This window comes from Alexandromys fortis, unplaced genomic scaffold (genome assembly GCF_014885135.2).
Source record: "Alexandromys fortis isolate MF-2015 unplaced genomic scaffold, M_Fortis_MF-2015_v1.1 scaffold_8_1_9099942, whole genome shotgun sequence".
Taxonomy (NCBI): Eukaryota; Metazoa; Chordata; class Mammalia; order Rodentia; family Cricetidae; genus Alexandromys; species Alexandromys fortis.
The window spans coordinates 3,926,090-3,949,946 of record NW_026067898.1 but is presented as its reverse complement, the minus strand read 5'-3'; the positions used below and the strand labels follow the sequence as shown (position 1 = coordinate 3,949,946).

General features: G+C 40.0%; 1 protein-coding gene across 3 annotated transcripts in view; it reads right to left on the bottom strand.

The window, feature by feature from the left end:
* Pde1a (phosphodiesterase 1A) overlaps positions 1-23,857 on the bottom strand; it is a 163,630-nt gene that overhangs the window by 17,484 nt on the left and 122,289 nt on the right. For 2 of the 3 annotated variants that reach the window (XM_050120167.1, XM_050120175.1), the window contains exons 8-13: positions 17,525-17,650; positions 16,707-16,808; positions 16,481-16,601; positions 9,436-9,517; positions 6,952-7,072; positions 6,258-6,445 (exon numbers count right to left, since the gene is read on the bottom strand). In XM_050120167.1, the coding sequence (XP_049976124.1) occupies positions 6,258-6,445; positions 6,952-7,072; positions 9,436-9,517; positions 16,481-16,601; positions 16,707-16,808; positions 17,525-17,650 (740 nt within the window). Of the gene's footprint in view, positions 1-469; positions 790-6,257; positions 6,446-6,951; positions 7,073-9,435; positions 9,518-16,480; positions 16,602-16,706; positions 16,809-17,524; positions 17,651-23,857 lie in introns of those variants that run through there. The other variant, XM_050120170.1, reaches the window with a different exon arrangement.

Sequence of the window (23,857 nt, the reverse complement as noted above, 5' to 3'; positions counted from 1 at the left end):
ATCAGAGTTTCTACTCCTGAAAGTGGTTCCCTGACTTCCACAGGCTCTGTCACTTATAGCCACACACGTTACACACACACACACACACACACCACTTACTAAAAACAATAAAATAAAACACAATTGAAATATTTTAAGGGATTTTTTTTTAAGACTTAGCTAGACTTAAACTAAGTTCTGTGGTGGCAGATGATTCAAGACCCAACCCAAACTGTGTTAAGTCATTCTGCCCTGGCCATTCATTCTCACTAGAATATAAATTATAAACATTACTTGTATGATATTTTCCTTTTTATTTTCATAAATCATTTCAATGGTAGAGAGTAGTAAAGCCTTTTCAGAGGGAAGTGTTGGATTTTATATTAAAGATAAATTTCTGAAGTCTGTGCTTCCTTTCAGAAATTTTGGAAAATGCTCTTTTGAAATAGAACTATCTCGGTCGTCTTACAGAAGACAGGACGAAATTACTGGTCAGTTGCTCAGAGAACATTTATTGCCACTCACTGCATCATCTCAGTCGACAAAGGTGTCACAGAATCCTATTTGCGCCAACATTTGAAGGCACAAAGATGTTGGTCAGGGGTTTCTTATGTCTGGGGTTTCTGATGTCAATTGAGCAATCTGCAAAAACGGAGTCCCTTTCTTACTCAGGCCCCGGTGGACTTCCAGCAAGAATGCCAAAACTGCCAAGTCTTTTGATCAAATTAGAGCTGTCAGCACACAGGAAGATTTACCCACTGATGGTTACTGAGGAAAAAACAGGATGCTCCTGTGGATTTTATCTGGGTTCTGAAAGAAAAGGGTACTTATTTTAACAATCTAGAGAAAGTGTGAAGGAATAATGATAAAAAAAATAGCCTGTGATTAGTTTTATAAATTAGTCACGCTTTTAGAGTCTTCTGTGGTAAAATTATAAAATCAAATGCAATCAATATTTTCTTAATTCTCAGTATATTTTGCTTTTGCTACTAGAATCATTCATGACTCTTGTATTTGTCAATGATGATCTTCATATGATGTGAAAAAAAATAATTTTAATCAATTTTGGCTCAAGTAGACATCTTCAGAATCAAATAAGAGGTTATCATGAAAGACGTTAGTTTTATGCATTAATGTTACTATACCTGTATTTGGAGATTACATTATATAAAGAGATAATATTCTGTCTGAAAGCCACTTTAAAAACTGATGTGAGGAAGAACTTGTTCATTTTTACTATGAGAAAATCCTTTTCCCACTAATCTTAGCTACTAACTCACATAAACAACAGAGTCCTCACAGAAATCCAAAGCTATGGGAACTGATCCATTATATTGATTTCAACACAACTTTCAGTAAGATTTTTTGAGAAAGAGGTTGAGTACCCATTTATATTTTTTATTATAGTGTGTTGCTACAGAGTTCATTTTAGTGTGTGATTACCATGCTGTCTTCCGTTAGTTACTCGGCCTAATTTACATATTAGGATGTATAAAGGAGGCTTGGAGCTGTAGTTCAGTTTTTTTAAGAGCACTAATTGCTCTTACAGAGGCCCCGGGTTTAATTCTTTATACCCACATGGTGGCTCATAACTGTCCGTAATTCCAGTTCCTTAGAATCCAAGGCCCTCTTCTGGCAGCAGACACACATGAAGTTCACAGGCATACATGCAGTCAAAACACCCATACACATCAAAACAAAATTAAAAATACCTGATAAATATGGATCCATATAATAAAATGTAGTACATAGAGGATTAGGAGTTGTGCATGCCTTCAGGCCTATTGGATATTGGAGCCTATTTTCTGTAGATGAAGGAATGACTATATACCGAAAAATATAAAGTTTAATTGGTGACTATTAATATGCACCAAAAGGCTGGATAGACAGCAAATGGCACTGGCTCACGAAGGTTCTAATGTCCTACATGGATCAGTACCCTGAGACCATTTCAGCAGCTGGTCAGACCCTACTCTGGTCTACTCTTGAATTCATTGCTGAATGGTAGCAAGACCCTGTTGGAAGAGGGGTTTTTGTTTTGTTAGATGGATTAAGATCTAGATTGGCTTTGATCAACTAAGGGATGTTAGAGACAGAGGGGGGGAAGAAAAAAAAACCAGAACGTTGAGTGTAAATCTAAAGGTACTTAAAGAGAGCAGAAATGAGAGTACATGTTTATTTGTGTACACGCAACTATAAACATATATGCACGTGTGTTTATGTGTGTAGTGGTCTCTGAGGTATAAAGTTGACAAACTTCCAGTGTACTTATAACTGGTCTAGCCACTGGGGTATGACTTAGCGACTCTCTGATCAACAATGCAGCTGCCAGTCTACCTATCTCTTCCTCATTTCCACCTGCCTATGCCATACCTTTCCACGAGCCCCTTTCCAGCCCAACAGCAGTCCAAGGCCACATGAGCTGCTGTGAAGCCTTGTTTGTGTCCATTATCCATGCTCACAATGCAAAGCTAGAGGAAGCAAGTATCCTTGAAGCGTCAGAAAACAGCAAATTCCGATATAGAAGAAGTCTTAGGTAATGTCTCATGCATTCAACTTTCTCCTTGGCATCCATCAGGTGGTTTGGGGAGGCCTTTTAGCAAATAGAAAATGCATGGGACCAAATACTGAGGAGTGTCAGTACATTTGTGTGGATTCAGCATTAAAAAAGAACTAAAAGCAAATTTCCTCAAATTATTCCAAAAAAAAAAAAAAAAAAAGACGACGGGGAATGAATGCTTCCAAATTCTTTCTATGAAGCCAGCAGTACACTTAATGCCAGACAAAAACACACACAAAAGTCTAGATCAATATTCCTGGTGAACATGGATTCCAAAAAATATCAGCAGAATACATTTAAACCAAATTCAAGAACACATCAAAAATCACAAGTCGACTCCATCTTGAATATGTAGGGATATTTCAACATGTATAAATCAATAAATATAATTGATCACATTAATAAACTCAAAGACAGAGACCACATGGTCACAACATTATATATAGAAAAGACCTTTCAGTATATCCAACAATGCTTCATGATAAAAGTCCTGGATAATCTAGGGAGCCGAGAATATAAATCAGCATAATAAAGGTAATAACACAACAAGCTCCCAGCCAACGTTATGTTAAATGAAGAAAAGTTAAAAATATTGCAAGGAAAATCACAAATAAGACAAGGATCTCCACTTTCTCCGGCCCTATTAAATATAATCGTTGCTAGAACCATCAGACACGAGAAGATAAAGGCAAAGGAAACAGTCGATTTGATTTTACACATTAATAATCCTAAATGTTCTACCCCAAACCTCCTACCCCTGATAAACATATCCAGCAGAGCACTAGGATACAAAATACACAATATTCTTCTTCTTTTTTGCTTTGTTTTGTTGCTGTTTCTCTGTAACTTTGGAGCCTGTCCTGGAACTAGCTCTTGTAGACCAGGCTGGCTTTGAACTCACAGAGATCTGCCTGCCTCTGCCTCCTGAGTGCTGGGATTAAAGACATGTGCCACCACTCCCCAGCTTATTCTTCTTACTCTTATCAAATGTCCACCCCACTAAAAGAATAGCCACACATCCTCCTAAAATTGGTCAGCTCTTATGTAGCGCAGAAAAAAAAAAAAACAGAGACTGGGCAGAGATATACGATGTTGAGAAATGATGGATGGATAAGGAGGACATTTTTCTTTAGGCTAAATGAATAAATTTAACATAAACTGAACATTCTGGAATAATAGAAAGCATTTTACTTTAAAGAATGCCTCATATTTTAAAAAGTCTACATACAGCAATTCTGGACAGTTATATTCAGCTCCCTGGAGAAGATTTCCTGGATGAAAGCATTCTTTTAAAGGGTGTGTAAATACTAACTCACTTCATTACAAATGAGTGCTTCCCACACTGGAACCCAAGGTTTTACAGGTATTCTCTGCCCAGGAGTAGCAGGACTCTGAAGATGTGTTGGGATGTGAGGAGTGATCAGATGCTGGCAAGACCTCTGGGATTCTCCTCTAACTTTGATGAGCACTAGATCACCTGTATGTCATCATTTCTTCTCAAAGAAGTTAGGAGGAAGACATGGTCCCTTCAGGGTACCTGAAGGTTGACCGTGGTCCACAGCAGATTAACATGGACTGATAGTTATGGATTTTCAAGGTAGGTGTCTTTTTGTAGCAGATCATGTTTTCATTTTTATTATGAAACACCATATTCATAGAAGGGGATTAAATGTCTAGTTATAAAATGCATCTAGATTGAGTGTTATCATGACATAGTAAATGTGGACGTTTGAAAGGAGAATGGCCTCCACCGACTCATATTTGAATCCTTTGTCCCCAGTTGGTGGAACTGTTTGAGAAGGATTAGGACGTATGATTTTTGGGGGGAGATGGGTGTCACTGGTGTGGACTTGGAAGTTTGAAAAGCCCACACCATTTCCGGTATCTTCTCTCTGCCCATGGTTGTGGAGCAAGCTGTGAACTTTCGGCTTTTCCTTCCCTCCACCATTGTGGACTCTAAACCTCTGGAACCATAAATCAAATCAGACATGTTCTTTTATAAGCTGCCCCAGTCATAGTGTTTAATCACAGAGTAGAAAAATAACCAAGACAACATACAAATTTATATGTTATAGATGCATATATAGAATATACCATCTATAGAATCTCTCTTTTTCTCTCTCTTTATCTCTGTGTGTGATTATATAATGGCTGTTTTAAAATTCTCTCCTCTATATTCACGCTGGTATCAACAAGGGTACCAGAAAGCTGGCTACTGTTTGTCATCTAGAAGAAAACTGAGAGTTTAGACTAAGTAGTAACGGTAACTGTGTTAACAGTCTAAAAACCAAAAGATGGGGGCTCGATCAGTATGCATGTAAGATAATGAGCTGGATTCAGGAGACGTTCAAGAGGAGAACAGATAGGATTTGATACCAGGGTGAATGTAGAGAGTTAAATTTCTTAAGTCATATTGTACAATGACACACACATATAAAACATACGTAACACATTTGTGTGGTATACTCTGTATTGATTATATTCAGCATCTATACATTTTACAAATAAGCATATAAATCCTCCCTTCAAACACACACCAAAATCTAACCTCTTCTTGCTCATCCTCTCTCTGAAAAGGTTTGGCCTTCCATGCCAGGCCCGTCCCTAACCCTCTCTCTTACCCCCTTTTTTACTTATTTCTAAATTATCACCTTCTCAGTGATGCCTTTCCTAACCTCCCTGCTTGAAACTACGCTCTTGCTCCTGCTTAGCATCTTGGTCATTTATGAAAACCGAAAGCAGGTCTGCCCTAGCCACTTTCTTTACAGAAACACAGTGTCGTTACCAGCCATTTCACAGAGTCCTTTCTACTCTGCACATACAATAATATGTGAGGCTTTTATTCTTTTGAAAATATTTATTGTGCCGGGCATGGTGGCACACTTGGGAGTCAGAAGTAGGAGGACCTCTATGAGTTATATAAAACTATAAATATATATAATCATGTGTGTGCATATCTCTCTCCTCTCTCCTCTCTCTCTCTCTCTCTCTCTCTCTCTCTCTCTCTCTCTCTCTCTCTCACACACACACACACACACACACACACACACACACACGTCTCTGCAAATATCTATGGAAGGCCAGAAGAGATTGTTGGATCCTGGATCTGGAGTTACAGGTTGTGATAACCTGCCTATTGTGGGTGCTGGGAATAAAACCTGGGTCCTCGGTAAGAGCAGCAAGTGCTTTTAACCACAAAGCCATCTTTCCAGCCCCTGTCTTTTTTTTAGACACTCGGGTAGACACAGAAACAGATAGCAGCCTTGCTTGGTGCTAAGACAGTCTTGACAGCATCACTGAAATGCACGGAGGTTCTTTGGGGTATTTTGTCTCTCAAGACAGGGTTTCTCTGTGTAACCCCAACCCTACTGGAACTGGACTATAGAGCAAGCTGGCCTCAAGAGATTCACTGACCTCTACCTCCTGAATGCTGGGATTAAAGGTGAGTGGTGTCACCACCACCCAGCAAACACAAATTTTTATCCCATTATTGTTCCATGCCTCACACCTGCATGGCTACCGCCCAGCAGCACACACAGCTGCAGCTCATCTGACTTGAGAAGCACGAGCCTCTCTCAGCCAGCATCAGAGCCAGCTTTCTCAGGAATAATCAAGTTCCAAAAGCCAGCAGGAGTCGTGCAGTTTACCACGGAGAAACATCAAGCGAAAGAGCCCGAACTATGAGACTAGCTAACGAGACAACCATCAACATCTGTACCTTGGGTAGCTAGCTCCTTCCACCTCTCTTTGTTCTGCTGGATGATGTCCACCAGGTTGTTTTTGAAACTCTTCAGGTCCACGGCGGACAGAGAGTAGTCCAGAGGATAGCTCCCGTCACTCAAGACGCCTTTCACATTTGACCGCCTCAGGGAGTCAGCAACATGGAACCCAACCATGGTGGACGAGCTAGCATGGACAACCAACAAAATCAAAACACAATAAGTTTAAGGTACCACCTGAGACAAGATGCGCTGGAGTAGGACAAATGTCAGTTAGGCCCAGATGCCAGGATGTGGCAGGTGCTTCTCCCCACATCCACTTTCCCACACGGAGAGGGCCTGGGTCTCTCCTCAACACACTCTAGAGTACTTCACTTATTTCTCCCCTCTATCTTTAAATTGAAAAAAAAAAACCCTTTCCATACAATATTTTCTGATGAAGGGTTTGTCTCTCCCTGCTCATTCAGCTCCTTCGCCTCCCCTCCCACCCAACACACACCCTTTGTCTCCTTTGTAAAGAGTGGATCTTGATCAGTGGCAAAGGGCATGCACTGCAGTAGACAGCCACAAGATGGCAGTGCTGCCCAATAATTATTCTAAGAACTGCCTGCCTACCTTTGAGGAAAGGGATATAAATCCAGCAAAAGCTCATTAAAACATTAAAGTCCAAAAATAAGCAAAACAAAATTATACCAGCTTGCCCCATAGTTAGAAGACTCCGATTTTGAGGATTCCTCTATAAGAGGGATAACAATTTTCTCCGTTGAGTCTGTCAGGAGAGAAAATGTTGGCTCCACTATGAAATCAATGAAACCTGAAAAGGCAAAGCATACGGAATGATACATTCAAGTATTCCAGCTTCCTGGTTCCCAAGGCCAGTCACAGTGAGGAGTCCCGGGGACATATGTGGACGGCTAACTGCTTTGTATAATAACGTATTCAGTAGTAGAACGGACAAGCAAGCTCCCTGGTTCAAGTGTGTGGTCTCTCCTAGTCAGTATTCCACCCTGTATGCTGTTTATCTGTCAAGCCAGCTCTAGTGAGCAGGGATGCCTTTTCTTCTCAACAAGAGGCCACTCCCCTTTGGAATGGACCTTACTTGGTTACAGCCTTTATGGGCCAGAAAGAAACACTATCTAATTTCTAAAGAACCCAGGTCGTTGAAGGTCCCCACACCTCAGGCCATGGGAAGACAGCTACTTCTGTTTTATCTTTCTTTATTCCTTGCTGCCTCGGAGTGCTCTCTCGATGGCTGTTTATTATTCTCCGGATGTAAAGCGTTAGTTCACGGTGTGTGGGCGTGGGCTGTCAAATCGGCAGAGAGAACACTACAATCTCCAGCAGACAGCATTAATCCCACCACTTGGAGACGTCAAGACTGACTGATAACTTAAGCTTAAAGTGTTCATCAGGACGGGGAGTGACAGGCAGAGCGCGGCGCCTTGTCCGCGACTGTGCACCTGCCTCTTGCTGTTGAGGTGAAAGAGGAGACAGTAACTGTTTTCAGCCCCGGGAATGCAACATCTTGAGGCCCCAAGAGCAATGGGATGCTTCAATTGGTGGGTTCCTTGAACCCGCCTGGGAAAAGAGACTTGAATACAAGAAGAGGAGGGCCTTGAAGTGACATATACATACATCCAAGTTATCCACTCAATAACTGACCAAAATATTGGAAGCTAGACACTTCCCAAGGACTTGTTGGGACACGCCCTAATTTTTACAAAAGTCTTCAATAATTTTGTATCTTAACTGACACTTCAATTCAAAGTAAAACTAATTTTCCACCCAGAATTTTAACTCCCTGGCACAGGTAAAAACTGTCCAGTGATGTTGGGACTAATGAGTCCTGGCCTTCAGCTGCTCTTCCCTCCTAGAACCTGCTAATTAAAGTTACTAGAAGCTGTGCCTAGCTTAGAGGATCAGAGGATGGGATTTTCACCTGTTGGCCATTGACTGCAGTATATTTAAGCCTACATGGTGCTAATAAAGAGTGGCTTTGGTATCAAGTGTTTAAAGGTCTGTGTGTCGGTCTGTCTCTGCGTCTGTGTTCTCAACCTCCAGCCCCTTTCCCGAAGCTTGCGAACTGGGGTCTAGCGCATAGAGCGCAGACGGGACCCCAGGTGCAGGGCACAATGAGTCAGCACTTCTACCAACTAAGTTAAGAGGAATGTGTATCCGAGCCACCAGCCACTGGGAATCTGTCATTCCCAGTGTGATAGTTGAGGTCCTGAGTCTACAGCACCCACACTTTCTGTAAGCTCTGGTGTTTTATTCTCTGAACAGTTGTTGAAGGTTGGCTGGGAAGGGGAAGGTGACAGGTGCAGTTTTTCTGGGATAGGCACGCCAGAGACCAGCTCCAGAGTAGGGATGCTGGGATAGGCACGCCAGAGACCAGCTCCAGAGTAGGGATGCTGGCTTTCAGAATAGGATCAGATATTAAAATTGTGCCACTTAACAAGCATGTGTGTTCATAAATGAACCGAGTTGTAGTTCCCTACACAGATAAAGGTAAGAATACATGTGGCTGGAAGGAGTATCATTTTGCAGATCTCCCGCTGCTGATTTATCGGTTCATATTTCAAGAATCCCCCTCCCACTAAAGAATTGTGAAAAGCTAGCAATAACACAATAGGAAAGTTAATATCTTATTTGAATTGCTTTATGTCTAAAGGACTAAATCATAGAAAATAATAATCAGCAAAACAACAAAACAAAAGGGCCAGTCCCTTACACAAGAAGAAAGTCCTTATTTACTAGGATTACAGCCAAGAATAACAATTATTCTGACTAAGAGTGTTTTGAGTCAGGATGCGCATAGGAACAGTTAAGCAAGCAGGGACTCTGCTTGGTTTGTGATGCAAACCCCTTCCAATACTTCAATTGGCTGCCTAGCGCCTTGACTTGTGTGTTCTACGCACACACACCCCTTTCCATACAATTACCCTGAAAAACAGACTTCTTCCACCTGACCTTGACAGCAACAGCTGCTTTTACTGAATTCTTTGTGTGAAAACCCTTCATTGATTTTCATTCAACATCATCCAGTTCAACCCAAAGCCACAGTGTATCACGATTAAAGCGTGGGATTGGCCTGGAAGACTTTGAAGACTGTGCTACACACATTTGAACACTAATGAGTCCCGCCAACTTTCCAGGGCCACGATTCTTCAGTCTTACCTATTTGAGACTGGGCAACCATCGTAGACTTCCGATCACAGAGTGGAGAAAATGGAAGCCCTAATTCAGCTTCTTTGTCTCCCTGGGGAAAGAAATGAACGACCAGAATCAAGTTGGAGAATTTAAGGCAATTGTGCAGTCTAGAAAGTGACTTTGAACAATCACGTTTTTGAACCTTTTAAGCAGTAATACTTACTAGTTATTTTTATCATTAAAATCTAAGGTTATATAATTTTTTTGAACAGTTTTCTTCTGAGGAATTGCTCTAGTGCGAACACAGTAACATTCTAGTGTTACAACCCACTGACTCTGAGTGAACAAACATTTCAGCTTTCAGAAGTCCCCATGGATCAGTCATTTCTGTATTATTGGGCAGCTTATTAAGAACCAAGTTTATAGACTTTCCTTCATTATTTAGATTCCACTCAACCAAGTTTTAAAAAGAAAGATTTTGCATTTACTGCTTTTTTGGAATGCATGAACATGTTGAAACCTCTTTCCATTCATTGACTAAGATTTATTGTCCCATTGAAAATAGTGATTTTATGATATAAGGTTCCAAAATATCATCAATAGTTAATTATGGAATAGCAGTATCCTTAAGAGTTTATATTAAAACATAACATTAACGTTGCTTAAATAGAAGTAAGACAGTGGATGGACTTAATGGAAAATATGATATTAAAGATGTTTATTTGGTATTTACAGATACAACTGTCCTTGATTGACAGGATCATATTTGCATTGGCTGGCGTTAGTGGTCAAGGAGCTACTGCTTGCAGCTTAAGAACACGACAATGGGTCTATTTCTATAGGAGATGGTTCTTTGCAAGACATAAAAAGATTGTTTAGGTCTGAAAAAGGCACTGTGATGACGTACTCTGTATAAGCTCCATTTTAAAGAAAGCTAAAGACACATTTTTATCCAAGGCATAAGCCTTTGACACTTGATGCAGACTTGGCCTTCCTGTAGAGGGAGTTGGGGTTTTTATGTTGTTTTTCTGTTTCCTGAACCTCTCAATTAATTTAGAATATAAAATTTCTATTGCTAAAAGCACAGAATGCTAAGATGCATTAATTATTCAATTTATTTACAAATATTTCAAAGTGTTATTTACTTTTGGAAATGAATAAAGGTCTTGGATACAGGCCAACAGGGAGCCTCTGAGCCAGACCATGAAAGAATTGAACAGGGCACTATGACGTACTGCTGAGGGAGAGGGGGAGGTGTTCAAAGGGAAATCGTGCTACCTTAGTGTAAGTTTGACCACCCTTAAAAAGTCCTTATTCTCTCCCAGGGCAGGGATACCTACTTCTTATTTCAATGAAGTCAAAGGTCAAGTCTGTAGATATTCTACATAACAGCTATTTAATACTTTTCTTGAACGCTGTGCATTCTACTGAAAGCACTATATTTAGAAGACCAAAAATATAACTCTAGAATCAATAACTTATTGTATAAATACATTTTCTAGTGTTTTAATTGACTTATGAAAGTGGTAAGGGACAATGCCACACTCCATTAACTACCCAGTAGCCCTCTGTGAGGTCCCGACTCTCGGCACTGTGTTCTGGGGATGAGCCTCCAGGTGCTGAAGCCGCAGAAGTGGCCCCATTAAAATGCAGGTGGAGAGTCGGATCTCCTGCATCTGAGAGCCCTTTCCCCGCTCAGCACTTCCTGTGCAGCCTCTCAGAGTTTCAGCTTTGAGTGGCCATGACAAACAGCTAGTAATTATTTTTCTGCTTTCCAAGGAGAGTGGGAAGGCGCTGACAGCTATCAGCGAGGTGTCAGTCTAATACTTTATCTTTGAATTTCACCAAGGCTGAAACAGTGTTTATAGCTTTCAATAGATAAAGGAAACGAAAGAGAATGAAGTACAGAAGCCTTGGGAACCTTTCTGCACCAAGACCTGGTATGGGCCTCAAGAGTAGTCAGTACCATTCAGACCACCATCAGACCCCGAGGATAGGATATGAGGGACCACTGGATCCATAGGCAACCTCAGATGGAGGTGGGAATGGTACACCTATTCAGCAGTGCCTGGACAACCTGCACAAGGAAATGTTCTCTGTGGAGCTGCCTCTGCGCCATTTAAAAATAGCCCTTGGAAATTCTCACAGTCTCCCAAACAACTGGACTGTTTAATGGCTGTAGTAACTGCCACATCTACATCCAGTTATATTTATGATAGAATGTTATTCTGTACTTTAATTATATTTTTACCAAATGTTAGGTTTGCTTGTGTAACTGCTGCTTACAGTGCTTTGTGACAAATTGCAGCTAGATTTGATTTTAACATTTTGAGCTATAGTTCTTTATATTCATTTAATTTGGGAAGTTATGCCTGTAATTTTCATTGGTGCTTTGTCTTTGGGTAAGAATGGATTAACTGAATATATTTTTAGTAGTATGAAAACAAAATTTACTTTGTCATACTTTAAATGACATCTAGCAATGCTAAAGAAAACAGGAACTTGATTATATACATCTTAGAGTTAAAAAATATCACGACTTTATCTTTTCCTTGCAGATGTCCTACGTTTCAAATCATTTGTTTCTCTCTGACTTATAAGACAATATTGCTTAATAGATGAAGATTTTTCCTAAATTGAGATTGTTTCTATGTATCATAAAATAATGAGTTGGAAAGAGAAAATATTTATTTATTGTGTGCACAGTGAAAAATTAATGTAAGTAGTTATTTTTCAATTTAATTATGTTAACTTTCCATCATACCAATTAGTACGTGTTTAAGAAGACATAAAGAGGATCTGTCTTTCCTTGCTATTGGTCATCATTTCAGCTGGTACCTCTGTCATCCATGCCAATCACCACTGAAATCGTCCAAATGTATTCATTCTAGTCGGAAACTCCTGGGCTGATTTGTTAAACACTCAGAGCAAAGACATTGTATGTACTGAGAAGCGTGAAAAGCTCATGTCTAGCCTCCTCTGCCACTGGTATTTAATCAAAGTCTAAAACCAGTGTATCTCAGGACTGTAGATTCTACATGCGACCTTGGTCTCCTCTGGACACTACTCCTCCTGGACAGAGGGTGAACTGAAGCAGCTGACCAGATACACAAAGAAATCTGGTTGGAGAAGGTGAACAAAGAGCTGGTCTCCTTCACCTTGCCCTCCAAATACATTGTGCTTAACATTTTCTATGTCATTTGTCAGAAAGTAATAGACTTGTTAAATAAATGAACACAAAACTGATTTAGACATGAGCACAACCCAAACTTCCCCTCAGTCTTCCTAATATGAATTCACATGCACAGAGAAGGGGGAGGGAGGAGCTGGAGAGAGGGAGGGGGAGAAGAAGAGATGGAGACAATTGTTACCTAAAAGCTCTCAAAGCTACATCATTCTTTAACTGTTTTTTTTTTCTGATGTTTTATATTTATATTAATTTTCTAATTTTGCTCAACAGCAATTGAAGAGCCAGGTGTGGTAGTGCATGCCTTTAATGAAAGCACTTGGGGGCTGGAGCAGAACGAAGGCCTTAAGTTCAAAGACAGCCTGGGCTATAGAGCAAGTACTAGGCCAGAATGTGCTACAGTGTGAGACCCACAAGCAAAAATAATGATGTGGGATTCCCCTTCGTATGTTGTGAATTGGACAAGGCAGACATTCCAAGCAGAGATAGAGGAGAAAAGAAGATGGAGTCACAGAGACACTATGTCACTGCCGAAGGATGCAAACGTCCTGGAACCTTACCAGTAAACCATGAGCTTCATGGTAAAATATAAATTAATAGGAATGGGTTAATTTAAGATGTAAGAGTTAGTTAATACGAAGCCTGAGCTAATAGGCCAAGTGGTGTTTTAATTATAATATAGTTTCTGTGTGATTATTTTGGGCTTGGGAAGTCAGGAAATGAACAAGCAGCCTCTGCCTACAAAGAAAAGAAAAAAAATCCAAAATAAAACAAGAATGACAGTTGAATTCCAAGAGTAGGGGGCTGAGAAGTCAGACTCTGTTCTTATGCAACCTTGCTTTAATTTCTGCCCTGGCTTTCCTTGATAATGGCTGTAACTGGTAGGGTACAGATTCCTCCTCCCCAATCTGCTTTTGGTTGGTATTTTTGTCACAGTCACAGAAAACACACTACAGAACTCATTAATATGAACTATCTGTTCATTTGTACATACATATATATGCATATATACATATATAGTAATTATAGTAAGATACCTTTTAATTATATATGTATGCATATATACATATATATACTATACCTTTCTTGTTTTCCTTGTGGTAGTTTTGTATGAATTTAGCTAAATATAATCCTTAATATTTTCTTTTATGCTCTCATAAGTAGCATTCTGTTTTACACTTAATTGTCAAATTGTTCCTTGCTTGTGGAAACAACTACGATGGATCATACACCCCATGTGGGTTCTACTGGATTTTTACAATAAGGGAAGCTTCATTTTATCCACTCTGTTCATTGTGTACTTTTAGAACCTCTTTGTACTGGTTAGGACTTCAAATGAAGCATTTAATAAAAATGGAGTTGATACTCTGATCTTAGCATAATAATATTCTGTGTTTCACCTCAAGGATTGCATTAGTTATGACTCTCTGACCCTTTACTAGGCTAGGCGACATTTTCTAACTACATTTCTGGGAGTTTGGGCAATTAAATTTTGGATTTTGCCAAATGTATTCTGTGAATCTATTGACATGACAATATGATTTTCCCTTTTTATTCTTTTAATATAGTTCAGTGTGATTAAAGAAACATTCAACATGCTAGCTCAGGCCATGCTATGTGTTCTTTTACAATATTATTGAATTTGACTTGCTAATATTTTAAGAGTTTCCCCATCTTGAATCATGACAGATATGGGTTATAATTTCCCTTATCTGAAACGTCTTTGTCAAGTTTTCTGAGAGATAAACTGCCAATTTTCTTCTTCCTCTTTCAGGAAAAATTTGAGTAAAACTGACATTATTTCTGCCTTAAAATTCTTGAGAAAATTGATATTTCTCAACTGAATTAAATAATGGAAATTGAAATTAAAGTTAAAAACTAGAGCCATTTAATTCTGGGTTTCCATTTTTTTAAGAATTAATTACTTTTATGAGTATGGGTGTTTTGCCTATATGTATGTCTGTGAACTACATGTGTGCCTGGTGCCCACAGAAGCCGGAAAAGGATGTCAGAGTCCCCGGTACTGGAGGTACAGATGTTGCGAGCAGCCAGGTGGATGCTAGGAATTGGACCCAGGTCCATTTCCTCTGAAAGAGCAGCCAGCCAGTTCTCCTAGCTGTTGACCATCTTACTAGCTCAAATCCTGGATTTTCTTATGTGGAATTGTATTATAAATTCAATTAAAATATAAGTATACGACTATTTAGACTGTAGCTTTGTTTTGTGTGTAGTTTGCTAATTTATATATTTTTTAAAGAATTTGGCAATTTTACTTCTGCTATTAATATCTTTAGCATAAATTGTTCATACTATTTCATACCCTTTAGACATACATAAGCTCTACTATAATAACCTGTCTTGCATATATGTTTCTCCATCCTTTTGATCCTGCAAGAAATTTCACTACTTTTTCAGTTTTTCTCTGTTAAATTTGTCTATTGTTGTTAGCCGGGCGGTGGTGGCACACGTCTTTAATCCTAGCACTCGGGAGGCAGAGGCAGGCAGATCTCTGGGAGTTCGAGGCCAGCCTGGTCTACAAGAGCTAGTTCCAGGACAGGCTCCAAAGCTACAGAGAAACCCTGTCTCGACAAAAACCAAAAAAAAAAAAAAAATTGTCTATTGTTTCTCTTCGCTCTGCTTCACTGAATTTGGTTTTACATTTATTACTTCCTCCTCAGCTTATTTTAGTTCAATTTTCTTAAATTTCACCTACATTCTTAAGATTAAAAAACAGGTCATATGTTTTATACTTTTGGTCTTTTTAAATAATAAAAATATATAATGTTACAAAATGTCCTCTAGGTACAGTTTTAGTTTTGCAGTTCACAGAGTGCCCTGTGTTATGCTTTGACAAGTCTTTCACCTGTGCAAAGAAATTCACAATTCTGTGGACACTGAAATTCAAAAAAGTTATGGGGTTCATATTCATGATACAGGAAGGTGACATAGAGACCTAGAGACCATAGAGACAGCCATGTCTGAGTCATTCCCCACCCTTCAGGAAGGTGACCTAGAGACCTAGAGACCATAGAGACACCCATGTCAGAGACACTTCCCATCCTTTTCTTAACTGCTTTATCTGGCCATTACTAGATTGCATCCTTTATGATAAAATTCCAGCTGTCAGGATAGTATAAGCCCTGACTTCTATGGGCTAACAAAACTCTATTACCAACTCTAGAAAAGATTATAAGAACTGAATTTGTAACTAGCTAGTCAGAAACCAACATGCCCTCCCCTCCCCCCGGGGCTGAAGTTTGAAGTGGAGCCTGTCTTTGGGAAGACTGAGCGTTTAACTTGTGGAATGTAAGGCAACTGAATCATTAGCATCAGTCTAGAGTGTAGCATCCCAACTTTGGGTTTGGCAATGTTAAAACAGGGGCACCACACAGGAGACAACTTGAACACGCCTGCAGCGGAGAGCAGGGCTTGCCTCTTCCAGGCTTGTACTGGTTTCAGTTAGACATGTGTCTGCGCAACCTCATTTTCCTCAGCCTCCTTTGCAGCTGCAGGTTGCGTTAGAATTTGAGAGAAGATATACATAGACGGTTGGGTGTCCTCCTTTGCTCTTTCCATTGGTATTTGCTGTGTCTACTCCCAAACTTACCTCTTAATAACACATGATTCTAACCTGTTTCTCTATTCCTTTCTTTCCTTACTGCCACGCTCTCATATCTAAGACATCACTTTCTCTAAAAGACGTTTGGTACTATTTTGGGTGATCTAACGTATTTCCCTAAAACAGTACTGAACTCTCCCAAGCATCTTAACTATGTGCCCTGGCTTATTGAAAATATAAGTCAGAAGCGCTGGGTTCTGTTAAAAAAACAAAATCACGTCGTCAGTATTCACAGTTGCTATTTTCAAACCAGAGAGAGAAGGCACCTGCAGAAAAAACTCCTCCATTAGGGCCATGGTCCACCTGTAGTGCAGCTTCCAAGTTTTGGCTGGGTGGCTGATATCGGCTGCGTGGAGTATCAGGGACATGGTTTTGGCTTTGTCAATCCTGCCAAACCAAAGACATGTGCAAATTACCAGAACTAAACAATCACCAACTGTTTTCTAAGTCCCAACCCCCAGACCTTGAACATGACACCAGACAGTAACCTACCCTTCAGGCTGCTGCAAGCTGTTTCTTATGTTTTTAATTTGCTGGAAATGGCCTGACATGTCTGTAGATAACACCATTTCAATCACTAAGTTCCGAAGATCCCTGCAGAGGCATCGAAAGGAGGGAGAACGGTTCATTTGACTCCTCCTTACCTTGGAGTGGGACGTTTCCACAGATATCTAGGGTCACACTGTAATGATTTCAGCCACTGAGGCTGGTACTTCTCAATTCTAGGGGCCATGCTTCTGTAGACAAGCCCTCAGGCAGAAGTGCCTATTGGCCCCCCAGAGATGCTAAAGCGTGTGTTACCCATGTGCGACGTGGATCACATCATTCACGTATGACTCAGCTAAGCCCTTAAACGCATACATCATCTGAGTATGAGGTAGCCATGTTAAACCCCTGTGCGCATGCGCTAAGCAACCTTTAAAAGCTGAACGTGCCAACTCCCCCCCCCACTCCCCCGTCTCCCCTCTCTCTCTCTCTCTCTCTCTCTCTCTGTCTCTCTCTCTCTTTCACACACTATTTTTTCTAAAAATTCTGAACACAGAGCCGTGACCTTATCAACGCCATCATACTCACAAAAGCTAGACATTATCTTATTCATTGACACTTATGATTTTATAATAACCACACCACTTAATATGTTCCCTAAAAATGAGTTGTTTTCCATTTTCAGGCCACAGTATTTCTTGCCAACTCATAATTGCTATTGCTAAGTCTTGGGGGTTTTATTCCACCTGTTTTCCTCACTTTACTAACAACTTAAAAACATTGTCCTTGGGGTTCAACACCCTTGGGTTTCCTCTGACACTCACCTCCAGTCATCCTTCGATAAATTTACAAAGATGTTCATTTCCTCCTCTTGCATAAGCCGATAGGCCGCACTCACGTGGTGATTCTCAAGCACTGAGCGATCATTGTACAGAATGGCAACGTCTGACCTGGGAATTGAGAGCAAACATCCAGAGAATGTCTTCAGACTCTGAGATTTTAATACTTAATAGTCAAATTTAAGTCATTGGTTAAAATCTTATTATTGAACACAGAAAATCATGCTAAGCTACCTTTAAAAAAACTATGTTTTTTAAACTGTATTTTTTTATTTGTGGAGAGGACACCTGAACTGCCCTTCCCCTGTAAGCAGACTGATGACCACCTTAATTGTTACCATAGAACCTTCATCCAGTAACTGACGGAAGCAGATGCGGTCATCCTCAGCTAAGCACTGGACCGAGCTCCTGGAGTCCAGTTGTGGAGGAGGAGGAGGGATAAGATGAGCAAAAGGGTCAAGACCATGATGGGAGAACCCACAGAAACAGCTGACCTGAGCAAGAGGGAGCTCACCAACTCCAGAATGACAGCTGGGGTTTCTGCCTATGACCAAAGTAGGCCCTCTGAATGTGGGTGACAGTTGTGTCTCTTTTAGGGTCTTCATTGTTGTTTGAGATTATGAATTGTAGGTTGGTTTTTCTTTGATTTATATCTAAAAGACACTTATGAATGAGTTCATATGATATTTGTCTTTCTGGGTCTAGGTTACTTCACTCAATATGATATTTTCTAGATCCATCCATATGCCTGCAAATTTCAAGATGTCATTATTTTTTTCCACTATGTAGTACTCCATTGTGTGAATGTACCACATTTTTCTTATCCATTCTTCAGTTGAGGGGCATTTAGGTTGTTTCCAGGTTCTGGCTATGACAAACAATGCTGCTATGAACATATTGAGCACATGTCCTTGTGATATGATTGAGCATCCTTTGGGGATATACCCAAAATTTGTATTCCAATTTAGTTACAAATGGAAAATGGAAGAAAAATGCGTAGTTTTGCTACATTGTGACCTTTTGAAACAATGCATTGTGCAGTGGCTAGAATGATTACTATTATATATCCGTTCATATTCTTAACATTTTTGTAAAATACTGAGTCTACCCTTGGTCATTTTTCACAATGTAATACATTGCAGTTCATGGTAGGCCCTATATTATCTAATTCTCCATATTAGCTTATTCCTCTCTTCTTACAGGCGAGACTGTAAGTCCCTGACCGTTCCCTCAGCATCCAGTGACTACCACTCCACTCTAGGGAATATTCTTTATCAAGCTGAGGACATTGTCAACTCTTTCTAGTTTATTGAATTTGGACCATAAATAAAAATTGGATTTTGTCAAATATTTTTCTGTATATCTGGGCATGGTACCATTTCTTCTTTAGATTATGGATTGAATTTCAGGTGTTGAATCAGAGATAGCTTGCATACCTGGGATAATTAGTCACGATGCTAATTTTTCCTTTAATTATCATAGCTTAAATATCTATATGCCCTTTCCTTTTCATTTAAAATGCTAATATCTGTAATATAATCTAAATAGCCAAGAGAAAAACTTTGGCTCATTCTTATTCAGTCAGTAAATGACTAGCCTCTTTCTGCATCATTTCAGGTAGTTAATTACATCTTCATTCATTTGACCCCAATTTACTTTGGGTAGGGGATCAAGAGTACGACGGAAATGTCTTTCTCCCACACATTTCTGTGATTAAATTGAATATTGCAGATGCACTCACTGCAAATTAAAATGGAGAAAGTTGTTTTCAACACATGTTTATAGCAGACATTTTACTCTTAAGCTGTCGAGTTCATCAAGAGGTATTTACTTCTCACCTGCCTATACACTCCAAACTAATAAAAATACTTCAAACTTCCTGGAGAGACTTGACATTCTAGCCTAATGGACCAGTTGCAAGAATTCTCAGTTCTGTAAAATGGAGTCTTGACTTCTTCATTCTCTCCTCCTAGAATGCCTTATACAGACTGGAAGCAGAAGCCTTGTTTGCAGCATCTTCAGTCGGTGGGTCAACCACACATGCTAGCACAGCAGAAGCAAGCAGCAGTGATAAGAGGAAGAGAAAGGGAAAGCCCACAGCACCTCCACTACTCTTCGGCTTCTAGAACCCAGCATCTCCTGCATCCCCTTTTCTTCCTAGATGTATTTCATATGCGTGTCGGTTGGTATCAGGTCAGTTTGACATAAGCTAGACTAATTGGAAAGGACTTTCAAGTGGGAAATGATTCCATGATGCTGGCCTGTGGGCAAACCCATGGGCCATTTCCTTAATAAACGATTGGCCCAGAAGGGCTCAGCCCTTGGTGGATGGTGCCATAGCTGAGAGTGGTCCTGAGTTGTGTAAGCAAGCAGGCTGAGCAAGCCAGTAAGCAGCATTCTCCACGGCCACCTCTGCTTCAGTTCCTGCCTCCAGGTTCCTACTAAGAATGCCTGCTCCAGCTTCCCTCAGTGAAATGGTGTAAGCTGAAAGTTGTAGGCTGAGAGAACCCTTTTCTTTCCCAAGCTGTTTCTGATCATAGTGTTTTAGCACTGTTACAGAAAACCTACTAAGACACCGTGGTAAGAAACTGTGTTGCACAAAATGGACTGTCTTTGGCTTTTTGATGGATTGAGTTCTAGTTACAACCTGGCCCTCACCTGTTACTGAATGTTTCCTGATGAGCAGGTAAGAACAAAACAAAGAACCGATGTTGTCACTAAAACAATACAAAAAGATGGGTAACTGTGGAAGCTGATTTGCTTCCCTGAGTAACCATTTGCTATGTGGACCATAGAATCATGTTGTCTGCATTATACGGACATAATATTTTTAAAAGAAGAAACACAAAAAATCTGACATCCCTTGTAAGCAGTGTATTCAAGAGCATTATCTAATAGTATGCCAAATAAAGCAAGCGTTTTGTTTTGTTAACTAGGCATACGTGAACTGGTCTATCAGTCACTAGATCAATTCACATGCTTTAATGCATCCTGCATTGTCATAAGTTGAAACTGTGGTGTGTGTGTGTGTGTGTATGTGTGTGTGTGTGTGTGCATGTGCATCTTACTAACATTATATAACTTCTAGCAATCTCACAACCCAAAACTCACTTAACTATCAATCATAGTTCAACACAAAGGAAGGTCACATGTAATCTGCACTTAAGGGATAATTGAAAGAATATTAACTGAACAAAATACCACATGTATTTCCAGAAGTTTGCTGATTATAGGAAAAACTATGATTTTCCAATAATTTCAGTTATATCACGTGGACCCTGATATATCTATAGCAGGATTTTTAAGGTGATAATATAATGTCACTATATAATGTGACAATGAGTATCACTTCCTCTCTGAGAAACAAGCAAAAGTGTGTTTTTGAACCAGATTTAGCATAGCAAAATATGTTCGGCTTCGTATCATAAATCCAAAAAGCTCGCTGAGAGTACTTAATATTTGATGGTCTTTTACCGCTAAGAAAAGAACAAGACTCTAAGCAACATGTCGTATCCATGGTAACATGTCGCTTAGCATTTGCTATTCACAAAGGGAAAATTAATTCCATTTATTTACACTTTCAAGGATTTTGTGTGTTATAATAGCTTTAGAGAACTCAAGTCAGCCTTGCCCTGTGTTTTAAATCATTCTCAGCCGTTTTGTTTATACGGTAAATGTCTCCATATTAGAAAAGCCCTCCAAATCCAAATGGCATGAACACTATAAAGCAAAACAGAATTAATGTTATTGGTGACATTTGACCTTGTTTCTCTTTTGGCAAAGAGAAGGTAATACCATGAACTTAAAATGTTATACTGTTGCATAATTTTGTCATTGAAATAATGTTTTACTAGAACTTTCAAGTTCATGTAGAATGACAACATTAAGTAATTGATGCTGGTAGACAATTTATTATGAAGAAAAGCAGTAAAATAGAAGACTATGCTCATCTTTCTTATTGCTATAAATGAGGGAAACCCTAATGCCTCCTGTCATCATCACCCTTTCCTTCTCCCTTCCCTACATGGCCTCCTTCTCTCCCTCACCTACTTCCTTTGCTTCCTCCTGCTCCTCTAAACCCAACATTTAAATAAGATAGACTTCTTCACCCTGCTGCGGATGATGAGTGGAAAGGAAGCTGCATGGATGTCCTGATGCAGCGCAGGAGAAACCAGCTTGGTCTTCACTGCTCCGATCAGGAAGCACAAGCGTTGTTCTCTGGATACAGGGCACTTGTTTCTTCAACAACCCCTGGAACTGTTTGCCCATGAAAGTCCCAGCTCTGTAAAGACCTCTCTCTATAGAGCCTCTCCTTTATATGGATTCTGTGGGTACAAAGCATCCTCAATAAGCAACCTTGATACAGACGTTCTTCTTCTCCCTTGACTCATAAATAAAAGAATAAAAGGGAAAATGTTCTCCTTGTGCCGCAAAAGAAGTTACTAACATGCCTGCTTTATAACCAGATTCCAAGGTTCTCCTCTCCCCCTGTTTCTACATCATTCTTGGGAACATGAGTCCAAGGATAGACATAATGTCTTCACTGACTTTCCACTTTTTCTGTTCATCAATTTTCATTCTACTTGGGTCAACCCTTTGTCTGTCCCTTGTGCTAGTCACAGACTGATTCTGCCCCTCTTCTCAACTTCTCAATCTCAGTATTGTGTGTATTTTCACAGGTTGCTTCATCCCAGTGACCTTAATTTTCTTAATATATCATGGAATGTAAACCAGATGACCTGTAAGTTGAAAAGCAAAAACAGCCAAGCCACTAGAGAGAAAGCTCTTACCTCTTTGAAATCTTCCGATTTAAAGACATCGAGTTCCGGTCTCATCCTACCTTATATTCCTCTCTAGTGCTGGGATGCACTAGATGCATGCACCATCTTCACCCAGCCTCTGGCTAACTAGTGTGGCTGCTCGGATTAAAGGTGTGTGCCACCACTACCTGGCCTGTTTGACAGTGTGGCTGCTTTGCACTGGCCTTCAGGCAAGCTTTATTTATTAAAATAAAAATGAAATATTACTACATAAACACCTTTGTTCCTGTCCATAGGTTAGTGTTGCTGTCAGCTTTGGTAAGAAAGGCTTTTATGTAGTGGGTAGTCGTTCCTACAGAGATACACAACGGATCACAGCTATGAGAGTAACCATTGAATGCTCATTCACAAAGGGACCAGGTATATCACAACCATAAGTGGAACATCTATATCACCCTCATAGGTGATGATGTCAGAGAACACTGTCCAGAAGAAGGAATAGAGGGATATAAGAACTGTCCTCTGGCCGTGATATGACCATTGCACGTTAAACACTCAGTACTGTGAGAGCCTACACAAGAGTCTCACAAGACTGGACCTGTCAATACCTTAACACCATGTCGTGGGAGAGGCTCATTGGGCCCCACTCCTGCCTATGGCTTTATGCACAGTTAGTTTTTGATAGAATAGAGAGAGACATTTTACTCAGATGTACTCATTGGTAAAGATCTTGCTCCTCTAAACAACTTTTCAATCAAGTTCCTGCATGAAGTGTACTGAAACTCATTGGGTCACAGACACATACACAAAAGGAGATAAAGTCGAAGTGGTGCTTACTGGGAGGAGCAAAGACATTGAGAAGGGTGGGAGGCACATAAGAGAAGGGGAAAATTTAGTTAAAAGCATTATATGCATTTATGAACCTATCATAATGAAAAAAATTATTATCCATGATTAACATATGCCGATAAAGCATTTTTTAATTTGTCTGCTTTTGTTATGTTTTATTTCAGTACAGAGTCTCTCTGTGTAGCCCTGGTTGTCTTGGAACTCACTCTGTAGACCAGGCTAGCCTTGAACTCAGAGGTCCCCTTGCCATTGGTCCTGAGTGCCAGTGCTAGTATTAAAGGCCTGCACCACCATCACCTGGTGCCAATAAAGCGTAAAAAACGAGTCTTAGCATTCTCTCAAGAGAGAAGTTCTAGAGTTTCCCAGAGAGATGCAGGTGTATTTCCCCATTAAGCAATCGTGGCTGATTAAACACAGAAATGTTGGGATTTCACAGATAGAAAGTGAGTTGCACCCTGATTTGTCCAGAACTAAATTCTACCTCTGGCGCATTGAAATCTTTGTTTAACCATAAAGAGTTTAGGGTACCTTCCTTTTATAGACTGAGTTCTGCACTTCAACCCCGCTGGATTCATATATTGAAGCTCTGCTCCGAGGTATTTGATATAGATGGGCATAAATGAGGTAAAATGATGCTATGAGAGTGGAAAACCATGTCTCGGATGAACGGTGCCCTCATTTGAGGAGGAAGGAGCACCAGACAAGTATA